Source organism: Hoplias malabaricus, chromosome 6 (assembly GCF_029633855.1).
Source record: "Hoplias malabaricus isolate fHopMal1 chromosome 6, fHopMal1.hap1, whole genome shotgun sequence".
NCBI lineage: Eukaryota > Metazoa > Chordata > Actinopteri > Characiformes > Erythrinidae > Hoplias > Hoplias malabaricus.
The window spans coordinates 46,569,927-46,586,499 of NC_089805.1; the positions used below are offsets into that span (position 1 = coordinate 46,569,927).

At 35.9% G+C, this 16,573-nt stretch overlaps 2 protein-coding genes and 1 long non-coding RNA gene across 3 annotated transcripts; 2 read left to right on the top strand and 1 right to left on the bottom strand.

Moving 5' to 3' along the window:
- Window positions 1–441: 441 nt before the first annotated feature.
- On the top strand, window positions 442–1,377 carry LOC136700460 (olfactory receptor 52B2-like). Its single transcript, XM_066675832.1, has one exon. It carries the CDS (start codon window positions 442–444, stop codon window positions 1,375–1,377), a length of 936 nt encoding a protein of 311 aa, XP_066531929.1.
- Window positions 1,378–3,831: 2,454 nt separating this feature from the next.
- LOC136700258 (olfactory receptor 8G17-like) lies at window positions 3,832–4,770 on the top strand. Its single transcript, XM_066675537.1, has one exon. It carries the CDS (start codon window positions 3,832–3,834, stop codon window positions 4,768–4,770), a length of 939 nt encoding a protein of 312 aa, XP_066531634.1.
- A 2,407-nt stretch (window positions 4,771–7,177) lies between these two features.
- Window positions 7,178–15,785, bottom strand: LOC136699762 (uncharacterized). The gene is made up of 5 exons (XR_010803664.1): window positions 15,720–15,785; window positions 14,448–14,843; window positions 13,685–13,991; window positions 10,112–10,243; window positions 7,178–9,648 (listed from the first exon to the last, which is right to left on the bottom strand). It is a non-coding gene; the product is annotated as an uncharacterized lncRNA (long non-coding RNA).
- Window positions 15,786–16,573: the final 788 nt, after the last annotated feature.

Consider the following 16,573-nt stretch of genomic DNA (forward strand, 5'->3'; position numbering starts at 1 on the left):
TGGGAAATAGTCACATTATTTTAGTTGTTTAGTATTAAATATTACATAACTGTCACAGGTATTTAGAGCAAATTCAGTAATAATTTATAACCTGAACAGTTTGTACTGACACCTATCAGTTTATTCCTATTAAATTATTACAAGGATCAAATATTAAATAAATAAACAAACACTGCTGTAAAGCAGGATTTTCCAGTTAATTCTGTTGAGAATTCTGTTTGTTTTACTGTTTCTATAGGGGTTCATTGAGGGTTGGACTCAGACCTGTCCATCAGTTACTGAAGAACTCCCAGATGTGAACTATTTAAAAATATATAAATGTACACCTCCTCAGTAAATCTGCACCTCTGATTCATAGTGGATATCAACATGATTACCGTCAACACCAGAAGAAATTTATTCTAGGTTCTTGGAAACTGATGGATTATTTAATTAAAAGTCATGGATCTGTCATTCAATTTTACATATTTATTTTTGGAGGGACATGTAGAGTTGGAGAAGTACAGATATTTTTATTTCATAATCACTCTCACTGTCTACATCCTCATCATCTGCTTTAATTCTGTTGTTATTTCTGTCATTTACACAGACAAACATCTCCATGAGCCGATGTACATTTTCATAACTGCTTTACTGATGAACTCTTTATTTGGAGCCACTGCTCTTTATCCCAGACTGCTGAGTGATTTTTTATCAGAAAAACAGATTATATCCTATCAATCCTGTATGTTTCAGGCTTTTTGTATTTATGTTTATGGTGTTTCAGAGTTCACTCTCTTGTCAGCAATGGCCTATGACAGATATGTGTCCATCTGTAAACCACTGCAATATTCAACTCTTATGAGAATGTCCACTGTTAGATTCCTTTTATTTCTTTCGTGGTTTGTGCCCTGCTGTGAAATAGGCATATTGGTGATTTTAACATACAGACTTCAGTTATGTAAATTCAGATTAGACAGAGTGTACTGTAATAATTATGCCATAGTTAAATTAAGTTGTGGAGATATAACTGTAAACAACTTGTTTGGACTGTTTATATTGGCCATAGCTGTGTTTCCTCCTGTGATCTTCGTCATCTTCTCTTATGTCCAGATACTTAATGTCTGTTTAAAGAACTCTAAAGATTTCAGAAGGAAAGCTCTACAGACCTGCTTCCCTCATCTTTTCATCTTCACCAGTTTTACTGTAACATCCTGTTTTGAAATAATTAACAGTAGATTTGAGGGGAATGTTCCTCACATTGTTTCTATGATAATGTCTGTGGAAAATGTGGTTTTTCCTCCTTTAATTAATCCAGTTATATATGGACTGAAACTGCAGGAGGTTGTGAAAAGAATCCAGAAACTGCTTTCATGGAAAAAGAAAACAGCTTTTTGATTTTGATCAGTACTTTCGGTCTTATGTTGGCTATCTTTCTAAGTCATAATCAAAATTACTCATCCTAATGTAAGAGAATGTATCACTGTTCACAATTGTTCACAATTTTCCGTGTGATTGTGTATACTTATATTTTGCTGGTAAATTTGTTGTGATTGTTTTCTTCTTGCTAAAATAAGTCACAACAACACTTAATGTTAATGAATTGACATATACTATTTTCCCATATAAGCAAAATCTAAATCAATGACTGTACAGTTAAGGGTCTGATTTTATACATTATATAAGTGGACACGTCACTGAAAGCATTAACTAGTATATAGATGTATATGATATAAATTTGTATAACCTAACCATTTCATCTCCAGGACTTACATTATGTTATTTTATTTTACACAGTTTTATAATAATATCTTATAAATATTGTTAATAAACATAATCTTGTTGTACCTTTTAAAGGCATGTTTAAACAGTTTGTACCTTTAGTAACAGTGATCTTCCTCTAACATACCATTTTGTTTTGAGAGTGTTGGTACACGGCTAGTAATTGCTCTCACAGGGACATGCACATCAGAAGTTACGATAGAAGACTTATTTTCATCTGTTTTCAAGGAAGTGAAATACATGTCACCTCATGAGTTTGATAACAAGGGTGTGTGGGTGGGGTGTTGTGTTGTTATTGTCTATGCCCTGAATTGCAAGTTGGCTTTTGGAACCTCATCTCAGAATTACTGAGGTGATGACAAAATCTGAGGTGATGTCCAGCTTCCGTGGTACTCCCGTATCACCCAAAGGGCAGTAGCAAATCTAGCTACCAGTCTTGCTACCTACTAGCGAGGTGACTTTTGTATACATGTTGCTGAACAGAACCTATCCACTCTTCATCAGTTTGGACCTGTTAGTATGCACAAATACCCATCAGATTCAGAAGTGACTGCAGCGGTGGTTCAGATACTCCACCAAATATGCCCCACAGTATTTATACAGAGGAAGGATTTGATGATGTTTGTGTAAATTATCATTGTGTCTGTCCAAAATCCTAATGAGCATTTAACGTCATAGTATGCACTCTCCCAATATGTGGGCTGTAACAATTCTTAGATACCTTAAAAATGCTGCCTACTGACCCTAATCTGGCTGAATTTTAAGCCAGAACTGCTCCACAGCCGTGAAGGCAATCCCATAATGCAATTCAAGCACAACTCCCATCTTTTTCACTCTTCTCCCAGAGAAAAGTACAGTTACAATCTTGATCAATATGGGAACATGATAATCTGCAGCTTTGACATGGAACTGATGTTAGCTGCTGAAGTAAGTAAACACTGGCCGCGGGCAGTGGACGGGAACGAGTCATTACGCTATCTCTCTCCAACTACAGAGTCTCAATAATCAACATAGTCAGTGCCTACTTAGGGAGCACACTAGGTTTTGGGACAGACCTAGAGTGTCATTCTTTCTGGGTATCACCAATTTAGACCTTAACATTTTGAAGATAGGCACTTCCAAAATGAAACTGAATGTTAATGCAGCTTAGTAGAACATCTGTGGTGAACTTGCAGTGGTCATCAACTTCTTCATCTTCAATGGTTCAACTGCTTCACTGATTGTGTGAGCCATCAGCCTGCTGTCCAACATAGCATCCAACATCATCACATTGGATTGGGGACTGTATAAGGGACTGGAGACTGCACACTTAGTGATTTGACTAAAGACTGGATTGGGCTAGTGACTAGACAAGGATCAGGATTCTGGTTTGTTCTGGTGTATTGGACTAGGGACTGGACTCTGGATCTGGGACTGGTCTAGGGACTAGACTCAAAACTTGCCTATGGATTGGAATGGGGACAGGGCTTGTGATTAGACTCAGAACAGGACCACTCTCAGAATAAAAGGTACGGGTGAATTATTGATCATTGTCATTGTAAATGTTCCTCCAGTTATATTTCCTAAAGGTTTGTTATATTCTCTTCTCCAGAATAGAACATTCTCTTCTTTCATTATAGAACTGTGTAAAATAAAATAACATAAAATAACAGTACGATTCTTGATTGATGGTATGACTATATACCCTTGATGGGCCCACCACAGTGACACACAAACAGTAACAATTTTTATTGTACACTACAATATCCAGTGATGAAGTAGTGATGTTATTTTTTATTTAATATTAAATTCCCATCACCAGTATTTAGTGCAAATACAGTAAGCATATTTAATCTCAACAGTTTGCATTGACACTTTCAAGTTATTCTTTTACAATAGAAAAAATAGAGGGTTGGACTCAGACCTGTCCATCAGTTACTGAAGAAATCCCTGATGTGGAACTATTTAAAAATATATAAATGTACATCTCCTCAGTAAATCTGCACCTCTGATTCATAGTGAATGATGCCTGAGTTATTACTGTCAATATTCTAGGTTCTTGGAAACTGATGGATAATTTAATTGGAACTCATGGATCTGTCGTTCAATTTTACATTTTTATTTTTGGAGGGACATGTAGAGTTGGAGAAGTACAGATATTTTTATTTCATAATCACTCTCACTGTCTTCATCCTCATCATCTGCTTTAATTCTGTTGTAATTTATGTCATTTATGCAGACAAACATCTCCATGAACCGATGTACATTTTCATAACTGCTTTACTGATGAACTCTCTATTTGGAGCCACTGTCCTGTATCCTAAACTTCTGATTGATTTCCTGTCAGAAAAACAGATAATTTCCTATCAATCCTGTTTGTTTCAGGCTTTTTGTATTTACACTTATGGAGTTGCTGAGTTCATTGTGTTATCAGTGATGGCCTTCGACAGATATGTGTCCATCTGTAAACCCCTGCAATATTCAAATCTGATGAAAATATCCACTGTCTGGAAACTTTTACTCCTCTGCTGTTTATTACCTGTCTGTGACAATGGTATAATTATAATATTAACATACAGGCTCCAGCTGTGTAAGTATAGGCTGGACAGAGTTTACTGCAATAATTATGCAATTGTTAAACTAAGTTGTGGAGATACTTTTGTAAATAACCTATTTGGATTATTTAGTTTAATTGTTACTGTGTTTCCTCCTGTGATCTTCATCATCTTCTCATACGCCAGAATACTTAACGTCTGTTTAAAGAACTCTAAAGATTTCAGAAGGAAAGCTCTACAGACCTGCTTCCCTCATATTGTTATTGTCATTAATTTTTCAGTAACTACTTGTTTTGAAATAATTAACACTAGATTAGAAGCTAATGTTCCTCATATTTTTTCTATGATAATGTCGGTAGAGAACATGGTATTTCCTCCTTTATTTAATCCAATTATTTATGGGCTGAATCTGCAGGAGATTTATAAAAGGATTAAGAAAATATTTTGTAAAAGGAATTCCCAAATATCTTTTTAAATGTAATTCTTCACATTATTTCTGATTATGTATGTGTGTAAAGGCCTTATCACCTTTACTGTTTCTCTTTCCAAAATAGTGTGCAAATACATGTGAAACTTTGATGTTCTGTAGAATATATACTCTAAATAAACACATGTCTATGTGTTTAATGAATACGTGTTTACATCAGTACAGCCTTCAGATCCACTGTGTGCAGAAAATGTTGGGAATAGGGCACACTGCCAGTGTTTTCAGCTGTTTTCTATTATTTTTTATAAGTTGTTGACATAGGCTTATTATTATCATTAATCTCAATGTATTTTCATTAATATTTTGTATTATTCTTACCTTCATGAGTTTATCAATGATTTAATTTTTAATTGGTGGGGGAAGGTAGTTGGGACTCAGAATGATAATATTTACAGTTTTATGAGTAAATATTATTTTTATATTATTATTATTGCATTTAAAATAATATTGTTTGGCAAACATAAAATGTTAAAAAGATTAAGTGTTAAATAAAAAATAAAACTGATAGCAATTTACCCTGATCTGACTGGTCTTAACTTTATGACAACCTCTTGTTTCTACATTCACTCTCCACTATATCAGCTCCACTGACCACACAGGAGCACTTCATAGTTCTACAGTTACAGGCTGTAATGCACCTCTTATCTGCATACTTTGTTTTCCCCCTTTCACTCTGTTATTCAATGCTCAGGACACTCACAGAGTAAATAAGATGTGGGTGGTGGATCTTTCTTAGCACTGCATGGTGGTGGTGTGTTAGTGTGTGTTGTGCTGACAGGAGCGGATCTGACACAGCAGTGCTGCTGGAGTTTTTAAACCCCTCAGTGTCTGGACTGAGAGCAGTCCACCGACCAAAAACATCCAGCCGACAGCGTCCTGTGTCACTGATGAAGGACTAGAGGACGAGCGACACACACTGTGCAGCGACAGATGAGCTACTGTCTCTGACTCTACATCTACAAGGTGGACCAACGAGGGAGGAGTGTCTCACAGAGTGGACAGAGAGTGGACACAGGGTTTAAAAACTCCAGCAGCACTGCTGTGTCTGATCCACTCTACACCAGCACAACACACACTAACACACCACCACCACGTCAGTGTCACTGCAGCGCTGAAAAATGATTATAATGCGGTTTGTTTGTATTTTGTCAGTTAATTGAGCCATGCCAGTAAACAACTAAAGTATCTCTTATAACACTGTTACTATACACTAAATAACAGCAAAGTCATTATAGAAACGATATGAAAAATATCAAATTGAAGTGTGGTGAACTAGTGGAATATTTTAATGTGTTTTTTGCAACTCACTGCAGGCAGCATGAAACCTTCTCTATTGCATTCAGATGCATTCAGTCACATTAAATCAGGGGGCATCTGTGTTTAAAACAAGTTTAGACCCATATAGGTGACTGTGTAATGGATGATTCATAACATGAGAATACCTCAGGCATGATGCTGATTTAAAGTATGTAAGTGTTTATCTGTTAGGAATGGCCCCTAAACTGGCTACTGATTTGGTTGGGGTCTGTTATTTGAGGTTTCTCTTAAGGTTTACCCCAGAAAATAAAAGGAAAATTAAAGAAAGCTGAGAAGATAAGATTAAATATTTTGTTCATTTTCTGTATCTTCTTCATCCTGATCAGGGTTGTGGTGGGTCCTGAGCCTATCTGGTGCTGGTCAGGCTGGAACAACCGTGTGTGTGCACCAGTCCAGCATGAAAGATATAATCTCTTCAAGAAAGAAAATGAAAAGGGTTTGGTTCTCACAAATAAATAAATCAATATAAATAAAAAAACAGACCTAAAGAGCCACTAAGAGGTAATTTTTTAAATAAGCCAATATATTATTTTGTTGCCACAACTTATTAAAACACCATGTCACTTTAAGGGCTCTGTAGAAGACAGAGATGAAAATGGACAAACTAGGAAATAAAAGAAGAAGAAGTACGTTTTAAAGACAGCTCTGCTGCTCGTAATATGATGTGTTTGGAGTCTGTGCTTTTTTTTTTTTTTTTTTTTTTTGGGGGGGGGGGTTCTTTTGGAATTAAATTTGAGCTTACACTTGAGTCTCCTTAGTATTTTCTTGTATCTTTCTTTTCCATTTCTTAAGGTGGCAGCTCCACCGGCTGCCTGTGTCTGTTTGGTGCAGTGGTCTATTAATGTCTAACATCCCTCTCTTGGACTAACTTCAAGCAAAGTGCAAGAAAACATACATTCTCCTGTGTGTGTGTGTGTGTGTGTGTGTGGTTTCCACAGTGCACTAGGTGGTGCTGTAATAACAGACCTCATCAGTGATCACACTTGACACCACAAGCTAAGGAACATTGGTATACAAAAAACATATTGTATTATTGAGGACTTATTTTTGAGTATTTTTATTTTTTTATAAATGGGTTCTTACGGTGTATTATTCATTCATTCTTTCATTCATGCATTCATTCAGTGTCTGTAGCCACTTATTCAGTTCAGAGTTCGTGTTGGGTTCAGACCTGAACGGGAATCACTGGGCACAACACACACTGGACAGACCACCAGTCCATCACAGGGCACCACACACTATCCACCTACTGATGTGTGTTTTGGACTGTGGGAGGAAATCGAAGCACTTGGAAGAAACCCACACAGACACAGGGAGAACACTACTGTGTATTAAACTTGATTAATCTACAAAGCAAAGCAGATGAACATGAGCCTAAGACCACCATGGTGACAGGCTTCTTTAGAGGGTTATAAATCCGCTCACCAGCGCCTGGCCGTGGAGCAGAAGAACTGTGTTCTGTGGAGTGATCTAATACATTTTGGATGTGATGGAGTGGTGTTTATGATCCAGAAATAACCATCCAACATGAGCACTGACATCACTAAAGTTACCCGTGGGGGAAGCCACGATCTCCTCACAGCAATGTTCTAACATTTGGTTCAACATCTTATGAGGAGTGTAGAGAGTCTTATTGCAGCAGAGGAACACTCCTGATTAGTTCACTGGGCAAACAGTTGTCCTCAAACTTTTGCCCATGTTTTGACATTAAAAGGCCATTGAAATGTGAAATACATTCATGTCTATTTTGTATGTTAATCAGGTTTAAAGAAAACACCTGATGTTAATGTAGAAGAGGTGAGTTAAAGACAGAAAAATATAGATCTGGTTTGGTGGATTTGAACCTTGGCCTTAAATAGGGATGGTGCTTTGTCTGAGTTAGAGCAGGTTTTTACCATCCAATGAAAACTGTAAAGAATCACCATTTATAGAAATTTTGTTGATCCAGAACACACCCTCAAGGGGGCGCCACATTCACTCACACATATGGACACTTTCTGAGTCACCAATCCACCTACCAACGTGTCTTTTTGGACTGTGGGAGGAAACCCATGCGAACACAGGGAAAACACACCAAACTCCTCACAGACAGTCACCCGGAGGAAACCCACGCGGACACAGGGAGAACACACCACACTCCTCACAGACAATCACCCAGAGGAAACCCACGCAGACACAGGGAGAACACACCACACTCCTCACAGACAGTCACCCAGAGGTGACAGTGTGAATATAGCCATGGTTAAGCCATGGTTCATTTCGGATATCAGATATCATTATTTAGATGCCATTGTTTGTTTATGGTCTAATATCTCCATTAAACATCAGTTTGTTTCTTACTAGAGTCTTCCATTCCACCTTAAATGGTTCAGCAGTCAGCGTAGGACCAAAATACATACATTTCATTAGTCCTTACATTTGAATTTTCCAGCAAATAAAATTAACAACTAAATATTTTCATGTAATTTAAATATAATCTGGGGTCATTTTCATTTATTCCTCTCTTCATAAAAACTGTAAGACCACCACCTTGTGTTCATTCATTATCTGTAACCCTTATCCAGGTCAGGGTCGCGGTGGGTCCAGAGACTACCTGGAATCATTGGGCGCAAGGCGGGAATACACCCTGGAGGGGGCGCCAGTCCTTCACAGGGCAACACAGAAACACACACACATTCACTCACACACTTACACTTATGGACAATTTTGAGTTGCCAATCCACCTACCCCACCTTGTGTTTTGCCTTCTAAACCTGGTAGGTGGCAAGGAACCACACATCTGACCCAACACCTAATCTTAGTCATCTAATTTAAATCCATCCATTATCTGTAACCGCTTATCCAATTTAGGGATAGAACCCATATTCCACCTTTAAGTAAAATCCTCTGATGTCAGCTCCATTCTTTTTCCTTATTTCATGGTGATGAAGTCATGGATGGTCTTTTAAGGTGAATATTTAACACACAGAATATGTAAATATATATTCAGTTAAATTTGACTCCTAACAAATTCTAATTGTGTTACATTTGTCTCAGTTCTGTTATATAGATATTTGTATTTCAAATAAATATTTAATTTCCGTTAACATTTAGAAAGGAAGATGAAAATATAATAAATGAACAATGTTATTAAGAGGAGAGTTTCCTATGTCTACCAGGCGTGCTGATATCTGTGGTGTGGTTATGCCTCAGTGATTTGGTTGCAGCTGCAGTTTGAGCTGGAGGGAGGTTTTTGTACGACTTTTTATCACAGTGAGAACACTGGACCGCTATAGGTACCCATACAGTAATATTCCCCATCGTCCTCCTGCTGGACTTTATCAATGGTCATAGTGAAGGTGTAGCCAGAGTATGTGCCACTGAATCGTTCTGGAACTCCTGAAGCTCTAGAACTGGATGTATATATCAGCAGTTTAGGAGCTGATCCAAGTTTCAGCTGGTACCAACTCAGGTCAGTACCAATTCCAGAACTCGTAACACAGCTTAAAGTGACTGGACGTCCAACTTCAACAGAAACGGTCTTAGGAGACTGGACCTCTTGGTGGGACACTGAAGAAAGGAGAAAAAACTGAATTAATACAATCAAAACATCTTAGGGTGAAAACTACGTTGTTTTAAATCTAGACCAGACCTGAACTCAACAGAACAGAATCTGGAATTCTCAGATCAGGAAAATTAGAACAAGTTAAACCAAATTCTAAGACTGAATTTTTGTGGTTGTGGTTGCAGAGTTCTATGAGAAACACAAAGCGAGTCTCCTGAAGAGAATGGACGCTGTAAAGTAAATTCTGAAAGACTTAGAGTAAGTTGTTCTTTTCTGAAAATTTAACAACTTCTTTCTACAGTATATATTTCTTTGGAAATGAATTATATTTATATGAAGAACAAGATGTAAACAGTACATTAGTTCATTAAATAAATGAAAATGGGGTCTCTGAATTTTTTAACCTATCAGAAAAAGAAATAAAAGCATTCAGCTTGTGGGAAACTGGAAATCAAACATGTGCAGTACCTGGCTTCCAAATAAGAGAGACGTTGGAATTGTTTTAACTCCATGAAAGTAAATTTTAAGGTTTTGTGTTATAGACCTTAAGCCCAGAGAGTCACAGCAGTCAGCACCAGAGTTACTGTGGTCATCATTGTTCTGAGGGAGAGAGACAGAGAGAGAAAGATGTGATAATTTTTCATTCGTTTGTTAAATAGGGAGAAATTTGTAAACATGCAAAACATCATCTGTTCATCTGCACACCCTCCCTACATGTACATTTTGTTACTTCAGAAAAACTGAAAACACACCTTTAACAAAACCCAAACACTGGAAATATAACTAAACAAAGTGTTCTGGAATTGTACATGAATCAAACATCACTAGGATGAGATTTACTACTGAAATCCCGTTGGAACCACTGAAGAATGTATTATAAAATAATCTACCGTGAGATCTGTTCACTTAAAACAAACAGATAACAGAAAAACACTTAATAATCCTATAACATTTCTACAACTCTCTTATAATAAGGAAAAAGAGAGTTTCACTAAGTTCAAGAAGATTGATGCACAGCAAATTCACACTATTAGAGTTAAGCTAACACCATTATATTTTAACACTAACACCCTCACTGTAAATTTAATGCAAGCAGCATTGATTTAACACGGGCGTAGGATGGATTTAGGAAAATCTACACTACTCTGGTTCAGAGACTGTTTAAAAAAACTGCACTCAAACACCAAGCAGGTTCTAGATATTAAATTGAGTAAAAACTGAGATGGGCAGTCTGTAAAGGACTGACTAATGATGTTGTGTTAAATGGAAATCAGTCTCTCGAACTAATCAACACTGAAATTGCTGTAAATTGCATAATCATAAAACTCACAGAACTTTACTCTCTGTATATAGTCAATATCTAGAACGTGTTGTTCTGATTCAGCATAATTAAATTAAATGTCATTTAACTGTGAGCAGTGTTTTAAACAGGATTGTGTTTATTGATGTTTGTTTTTAACTGAATTAACATGTTTAGATGTATGTTAATTAATGAGTCACTTAAAGTAATTGTTTCAGTGAGGGATGTTCAGAAAGTGATAATATAATTCCTATTTAAAAAGGATCTCTAAATAAAAAGAATTCCATGTTAAAATGTTATTAGTGTACTTAATACTTTATGTATTTGTGAGATTGTGTACAGATTAAATTCTGATTATATTCAATATATATACATGTTTATTTTGGATACAATTGTGTGTTCTGCCTCATTGACTGAGCTCTGTTTAAAGAAGTGAAAGAACCACACACTGAACTGAATCATTACAGGAAACACATTGCTCTTGTGTGTGGTCTTTTGGGGGTAAACTGGATTATTTTAACTCTGAGATTAGAAACTGTTTCAAAAACCTAAGAAGAAACACCTGCCTGGTCTCAAGATGGATATAAAAATATTTGACTAAAAGAACATCTGTATGATTTGTACAATGTGACTGAGTCACTGATCACTCATCTTAGGTGAATGTTACTTTTCTGATGTCCACCCAGAGAGAAAGCTGGTGAGAAAACTGATTGTTAACCAACAAGAAAACACAGCCTCAATTTTATTTTAAATTAAAAGCTGATGATCTCTTAGAGATGGTCAGGGACTGGTTTTAGTTTAAATAAACCCACTGTAGAGGTCATCTAAGGTTTAAGAGTATTATGCTTTCAAAACTAACAAAAACCCACTATGAATCTGGATTGACAGTTTACATTAGATTAGGTTTAATTTAAATCTAATAAGATTTTAATTTATTCCTTATAAACATAAATATTACACAGTGGAACATTTTAAATGTGAATGAAATATATAATAAACAATGATATGAGGTTTAAATTAGATTGTGTTTAAAACAGATTAGTGTGTTTACACTTCCATTATGAATATTGTTCAGTGGAGTGTTTTGGCTGTGGGTGAAGTCTGATTACTCAAGAAGAGACTAATTTCCAAAAATTAGTCTAAATATTAGATGAACTGAAATAGAAACAGAAGTGTAAATTCATACGTGGTTGGTTTGGATTGGTGCTGACTGTAGGACTCTGTAGAAAATGTATGAGTTTATATTGCTTTGAGTAAAACAGTGTTGACTGTGTGGCACAGGTTTTTGTACAGCTGCTCAGTGAGGGTGTATCAGTGTGGAACGTATTCGGTGGAGGTACTAAACTCTCTGTCGGACGTGAGTCATTTTCTCTTCTTATTTTTATGTATAATTTCATATTTATAAATGTGCTAATCTTATTAATGCCCTGAAACAAGGGAACTTAATTTCAAATTAGCTGCTTATGACCAATTTCTCTTGCTTAATTTTGATTTTGTATTACTGACCATTTGATTTTAAAAAATAATTAAATGAAAACATTAATATATAACACTGAATTAAAAATATAAATATAAACATTCCCAATTGTCAATGTGAATTTAATTGATTTATAAAATGATTATTCCATTGTAATATTTAATGTTGAAATAATGTAATCATCAGTGAAACAAAAGCTATTATTTTAGTATTATATATTATAATACTACTTTATAAATAAAATATTATCGCTAACTTTTTAACTAATTAGCTTTTTTTTTTACTTTATTTGTTTTTTGTAAGTTAATTTAATAAGAAAATAATTGTTAAAGCCTCACCAAATGTGAAGCTAATGTAAAATATTTTTAAACTGATTTAAATATTTATTTTAAAATTAATATATTTGTTTGCATCCTAAACTAAAACATTGCTTTTTGTTAGTTGAGTTAAGCTTAAGACATTTTATTTATTAATATATTTTTGTTAAGATAGTTTAGATATTTTTATTGGATTCTTTGAGTAAAGCATTTCAGTGCTGCTTAATTTTCTATTAAACTGTAAGTAAATTCTGATTTAAATTTGGACTGAATTCGGGTTTATTTTTAAATAATCAAATCGTGATTAAATTCTTTGTTATATTCTGAATGGCTGAATAATGATTAAATGTTGATTATATTGGACTAAATTCTGGTTACGTTCTGATTAAGTTCTAAGCAATTCTTATTCATTTTGTCATTAAATATTGGTTACATTCTGATTAACTTTGTAAATGTTTTTCTGACATCATATATTCTGTTTAAAATAATTATTCAGTTTTAATGTTTTCATTAGGCTTTAAGTTAATCATGTATTAAATATGGACAAAACTAATAATTTTGTGATTAATTTTCTGACTAAATTGAGTTATTTTAAATAGTGACGATTGTGTTAAACAGCTGTTGTATGGCTGTGTTCTATAAACATAGTGTGAGTTAAAAAAACAGAGAGTTACAAATAGAACACAGTTCAAGTGTTCCTCACTTAACTCTCCCTAACTCTCCCTCAGCACCAGCCGAGCAAATAAACAAAATAAACAACCTCTTTCTGCATTAAATAAACACTTACAATTAAAGACAGACAAAATGGGAACATCAAGCACTATACACAATTATGAAAATAATTAAATTTATAAAATTCCCACATTTAAAATATATCAATAATATGCCCCCCCCCCCCCCCCCCCCCACACACACACACACACACACACACACACACACACACACACATTAAGGCAATCTCTCTCTCTCTCTCTCTTTCGGAGCAGGTGTGACACGTCCCTCTCTCTCTGTGCTGCCCCCTGGTGGTAAGGAGCTGGAGCAGGGGAAGGCCACAGCCCTGTGCTTGGTTGAGGGATGTTTTCCCTCTGATTGGACTCTGAGCTGGAAGGTTGGAGGAAAGGGGGTGGGGCCTGTGAGTGGACAGAGCCAGGGAATGTTGGTCAGCCCCGTGGTCCGTCAGAAGAATGGTCTGTTTAGCTTCAGCGGTTTTCTCACCCTCACAGCAGACGAGTGGAGGGACGCGGGAACGGTGACCTGTGAGGTCAAATATGGTTCTGATAAGGCAGAGAAGACCCTCAACACACAACAATGTATGCTGAATTAACACACACACACACACACACACAGTCCCTTCAGTTCTATGTAATCACCAGGTGAATGTGGAATACACATATTGCTCAGTTAATATCCAGAACTAGTTTGGCTTTTCAGGGTCTTTAATCTGTACTGAAACACACCCTCTTCTTACAACAAAGCTGCAGATTAATATCTATACATCTATTTTTGTTTTTCCCACCCACTTGATGAATATCTTGATTTCACTCTTTAGAATTTCATGTTTTGCCACAGAGATCTGAGGTTATTTCCATGAAACAATTTTTCTTTCAATCTTTTCATATAGATTATATGAAAGATATAATAAAGTAAATGAAAGATAATAAAATATAATAAATAAACAATGTTTTTAATGCTGGATTTGCTCATGTTTACCAGGTGTGCTGATATCTGTAGTGCGTTTCTCCCTGAGCGATTTTGTTGCAGCTGCTTTTGAGACGGTGGGAGGTTTTTGTACGACTCTTTTTCACTGTGTGAACACTCGACTCGCCACATAGAATCCCGCACAGTAATACTCCCCATCATCCTCCTGCTGGACTTTATCGATGGTCATGGTGAAGGTGTAGCCAGAGTTTGTGCCACTGAATCATTCTGGAACTCCTGAAGCTCTATTATTTGAATCATAAATCATCAGTTTAGGAGCTGATCCAGGTTTCAGCTGGTACCAATTCAGACTATAACCAATTCCAGAACTCGTAACACAGCTTAAAGTGACTGGACGTCCGACTTCAACAGAAACTTTCTCTGGAGACTGGCGCTCTTGGTGGGACACTGAAGGGAAGAAAGGGAAAAAAAATTTTTTTTTTTAAATCTTCAGATGGAAACTACATTGTTTTAAATCCAGACCAGACCTCAGCTCAGCAGAACAGAATTGGGATTTCTCAGATCAGGAAAAGCATAGCAAGTTAAACCAAATTCTAAAACTGAAGTTTGGGAAAGTGTTCTTTGAGAAAAAGAAAAAAGTTTCCTGATGAGAATGGAGGCTGGAATAAAAGTAAAATATAAACATGGTTTATGCTGAAAATAAAAATACATCTGTCTAAACCTCTCTGATACTAAATCAGAGCAGACGGTTTTGATCATCAGTAAAAATCTAATTCTAGACTTTGCAGAGAGTGCTCAGCACATTTTTGTCCAAAAACATTCAAATTCATAAATGTATCAAACATCTGCTGATTTCAAATGGTCACATAACAGGCAGAAACACAGACATAAGCAACACAGGGAAACCGTATACCAGACTGTATATGTGCAGTAACTCACTTCTGAAAGAAACATGGTCGGTTTTATTTAAAAAAATGTATTTGAATGTTTAGAGTTAGCTTTGCGCCACAACAAATTATCAAATAAATATTAGTGTAAAAGCAATGTTTGCAACTGTTTATAAATAAATAATTTACATTCATTCATTCATTCATTCATTATCTGTAACCCTTGTCCAGTTCAGGGTCGCGGTGGGTCCAGAGCCTACCTGGAATCATTGGGCGCAAGGCGGGATTACACCCTGGAGGGGGTGGCTGTGGGAGGAAACCGGAGCACCCGGGGGAAACCCACGCAGACACAGGGAGAACACACCAACTCCTCTAAATAATTTACAGCTTGATTAAAATGTGTTTTGTATAAAATCATAAATAAATTGACACAGACCTTGCACCCAGAGAATCAGAACAGCCAGCAGCAGAGTTACTGTGTTCATCATTGTTCCGAGAGAGAGAGAGAGAGAGAGAGAGAGAGAGAGAGTGAAATGAGTAACTGACTCTCCGTCTTTAAAGAATAGAAATATGAAAACATGCAAAACATCATCTGTGCAACATCTGCGCATCTGCAAATTTACATTCATTTCCTTCATTATACACAGACCACCCACCTTTAACGAAACACAAACACTGACGTACATATAGAGACAGAGTTCATTTGTGGTAGGGAAATGTGTTTAACTCTGCGTTCTGCTTCATTTACACAGTTCTGTTTTAAGAAGTGAAATAACCACACACTCAACTGAGCGTTAACATTTCAGGAAACACTCCCTTCTGTTATTTCTCAGGGAGGGTCTGAGATATAAACATTATGTAAAATAGAGTTTCAGTTCAGGCAATATAATGAAAAAAATAAATCTGTACATTTTACACTTACTTAATATAAACTTAAAATATAACTTGAATTTAAACATGTTTCTAGATCAGCTCTAAACTTCCCAGACATTTTGAACATTATCCAAAAAATATCCCACAAAAATCAAAATCAATATTTCATTTTTACATTAGTTCATTTACACCCACCCCTTATCTCAGGTTTAAGACTTTCTAACTGCAAATGGCATTCTGTTTAGATTAGATTCAAATTTAATTAGATTGGGTTTAAAACAGATAAATCAATATATAATTTACTATTTGAAATATAAATACATTAATTTATTGTCTGTAACCCTTATCCAGTTCAGGGTGAGGGTGGTTCCAGAGTCTACCCATAATCATTAGGCGTAAGGCGGAAACACCAGTCTT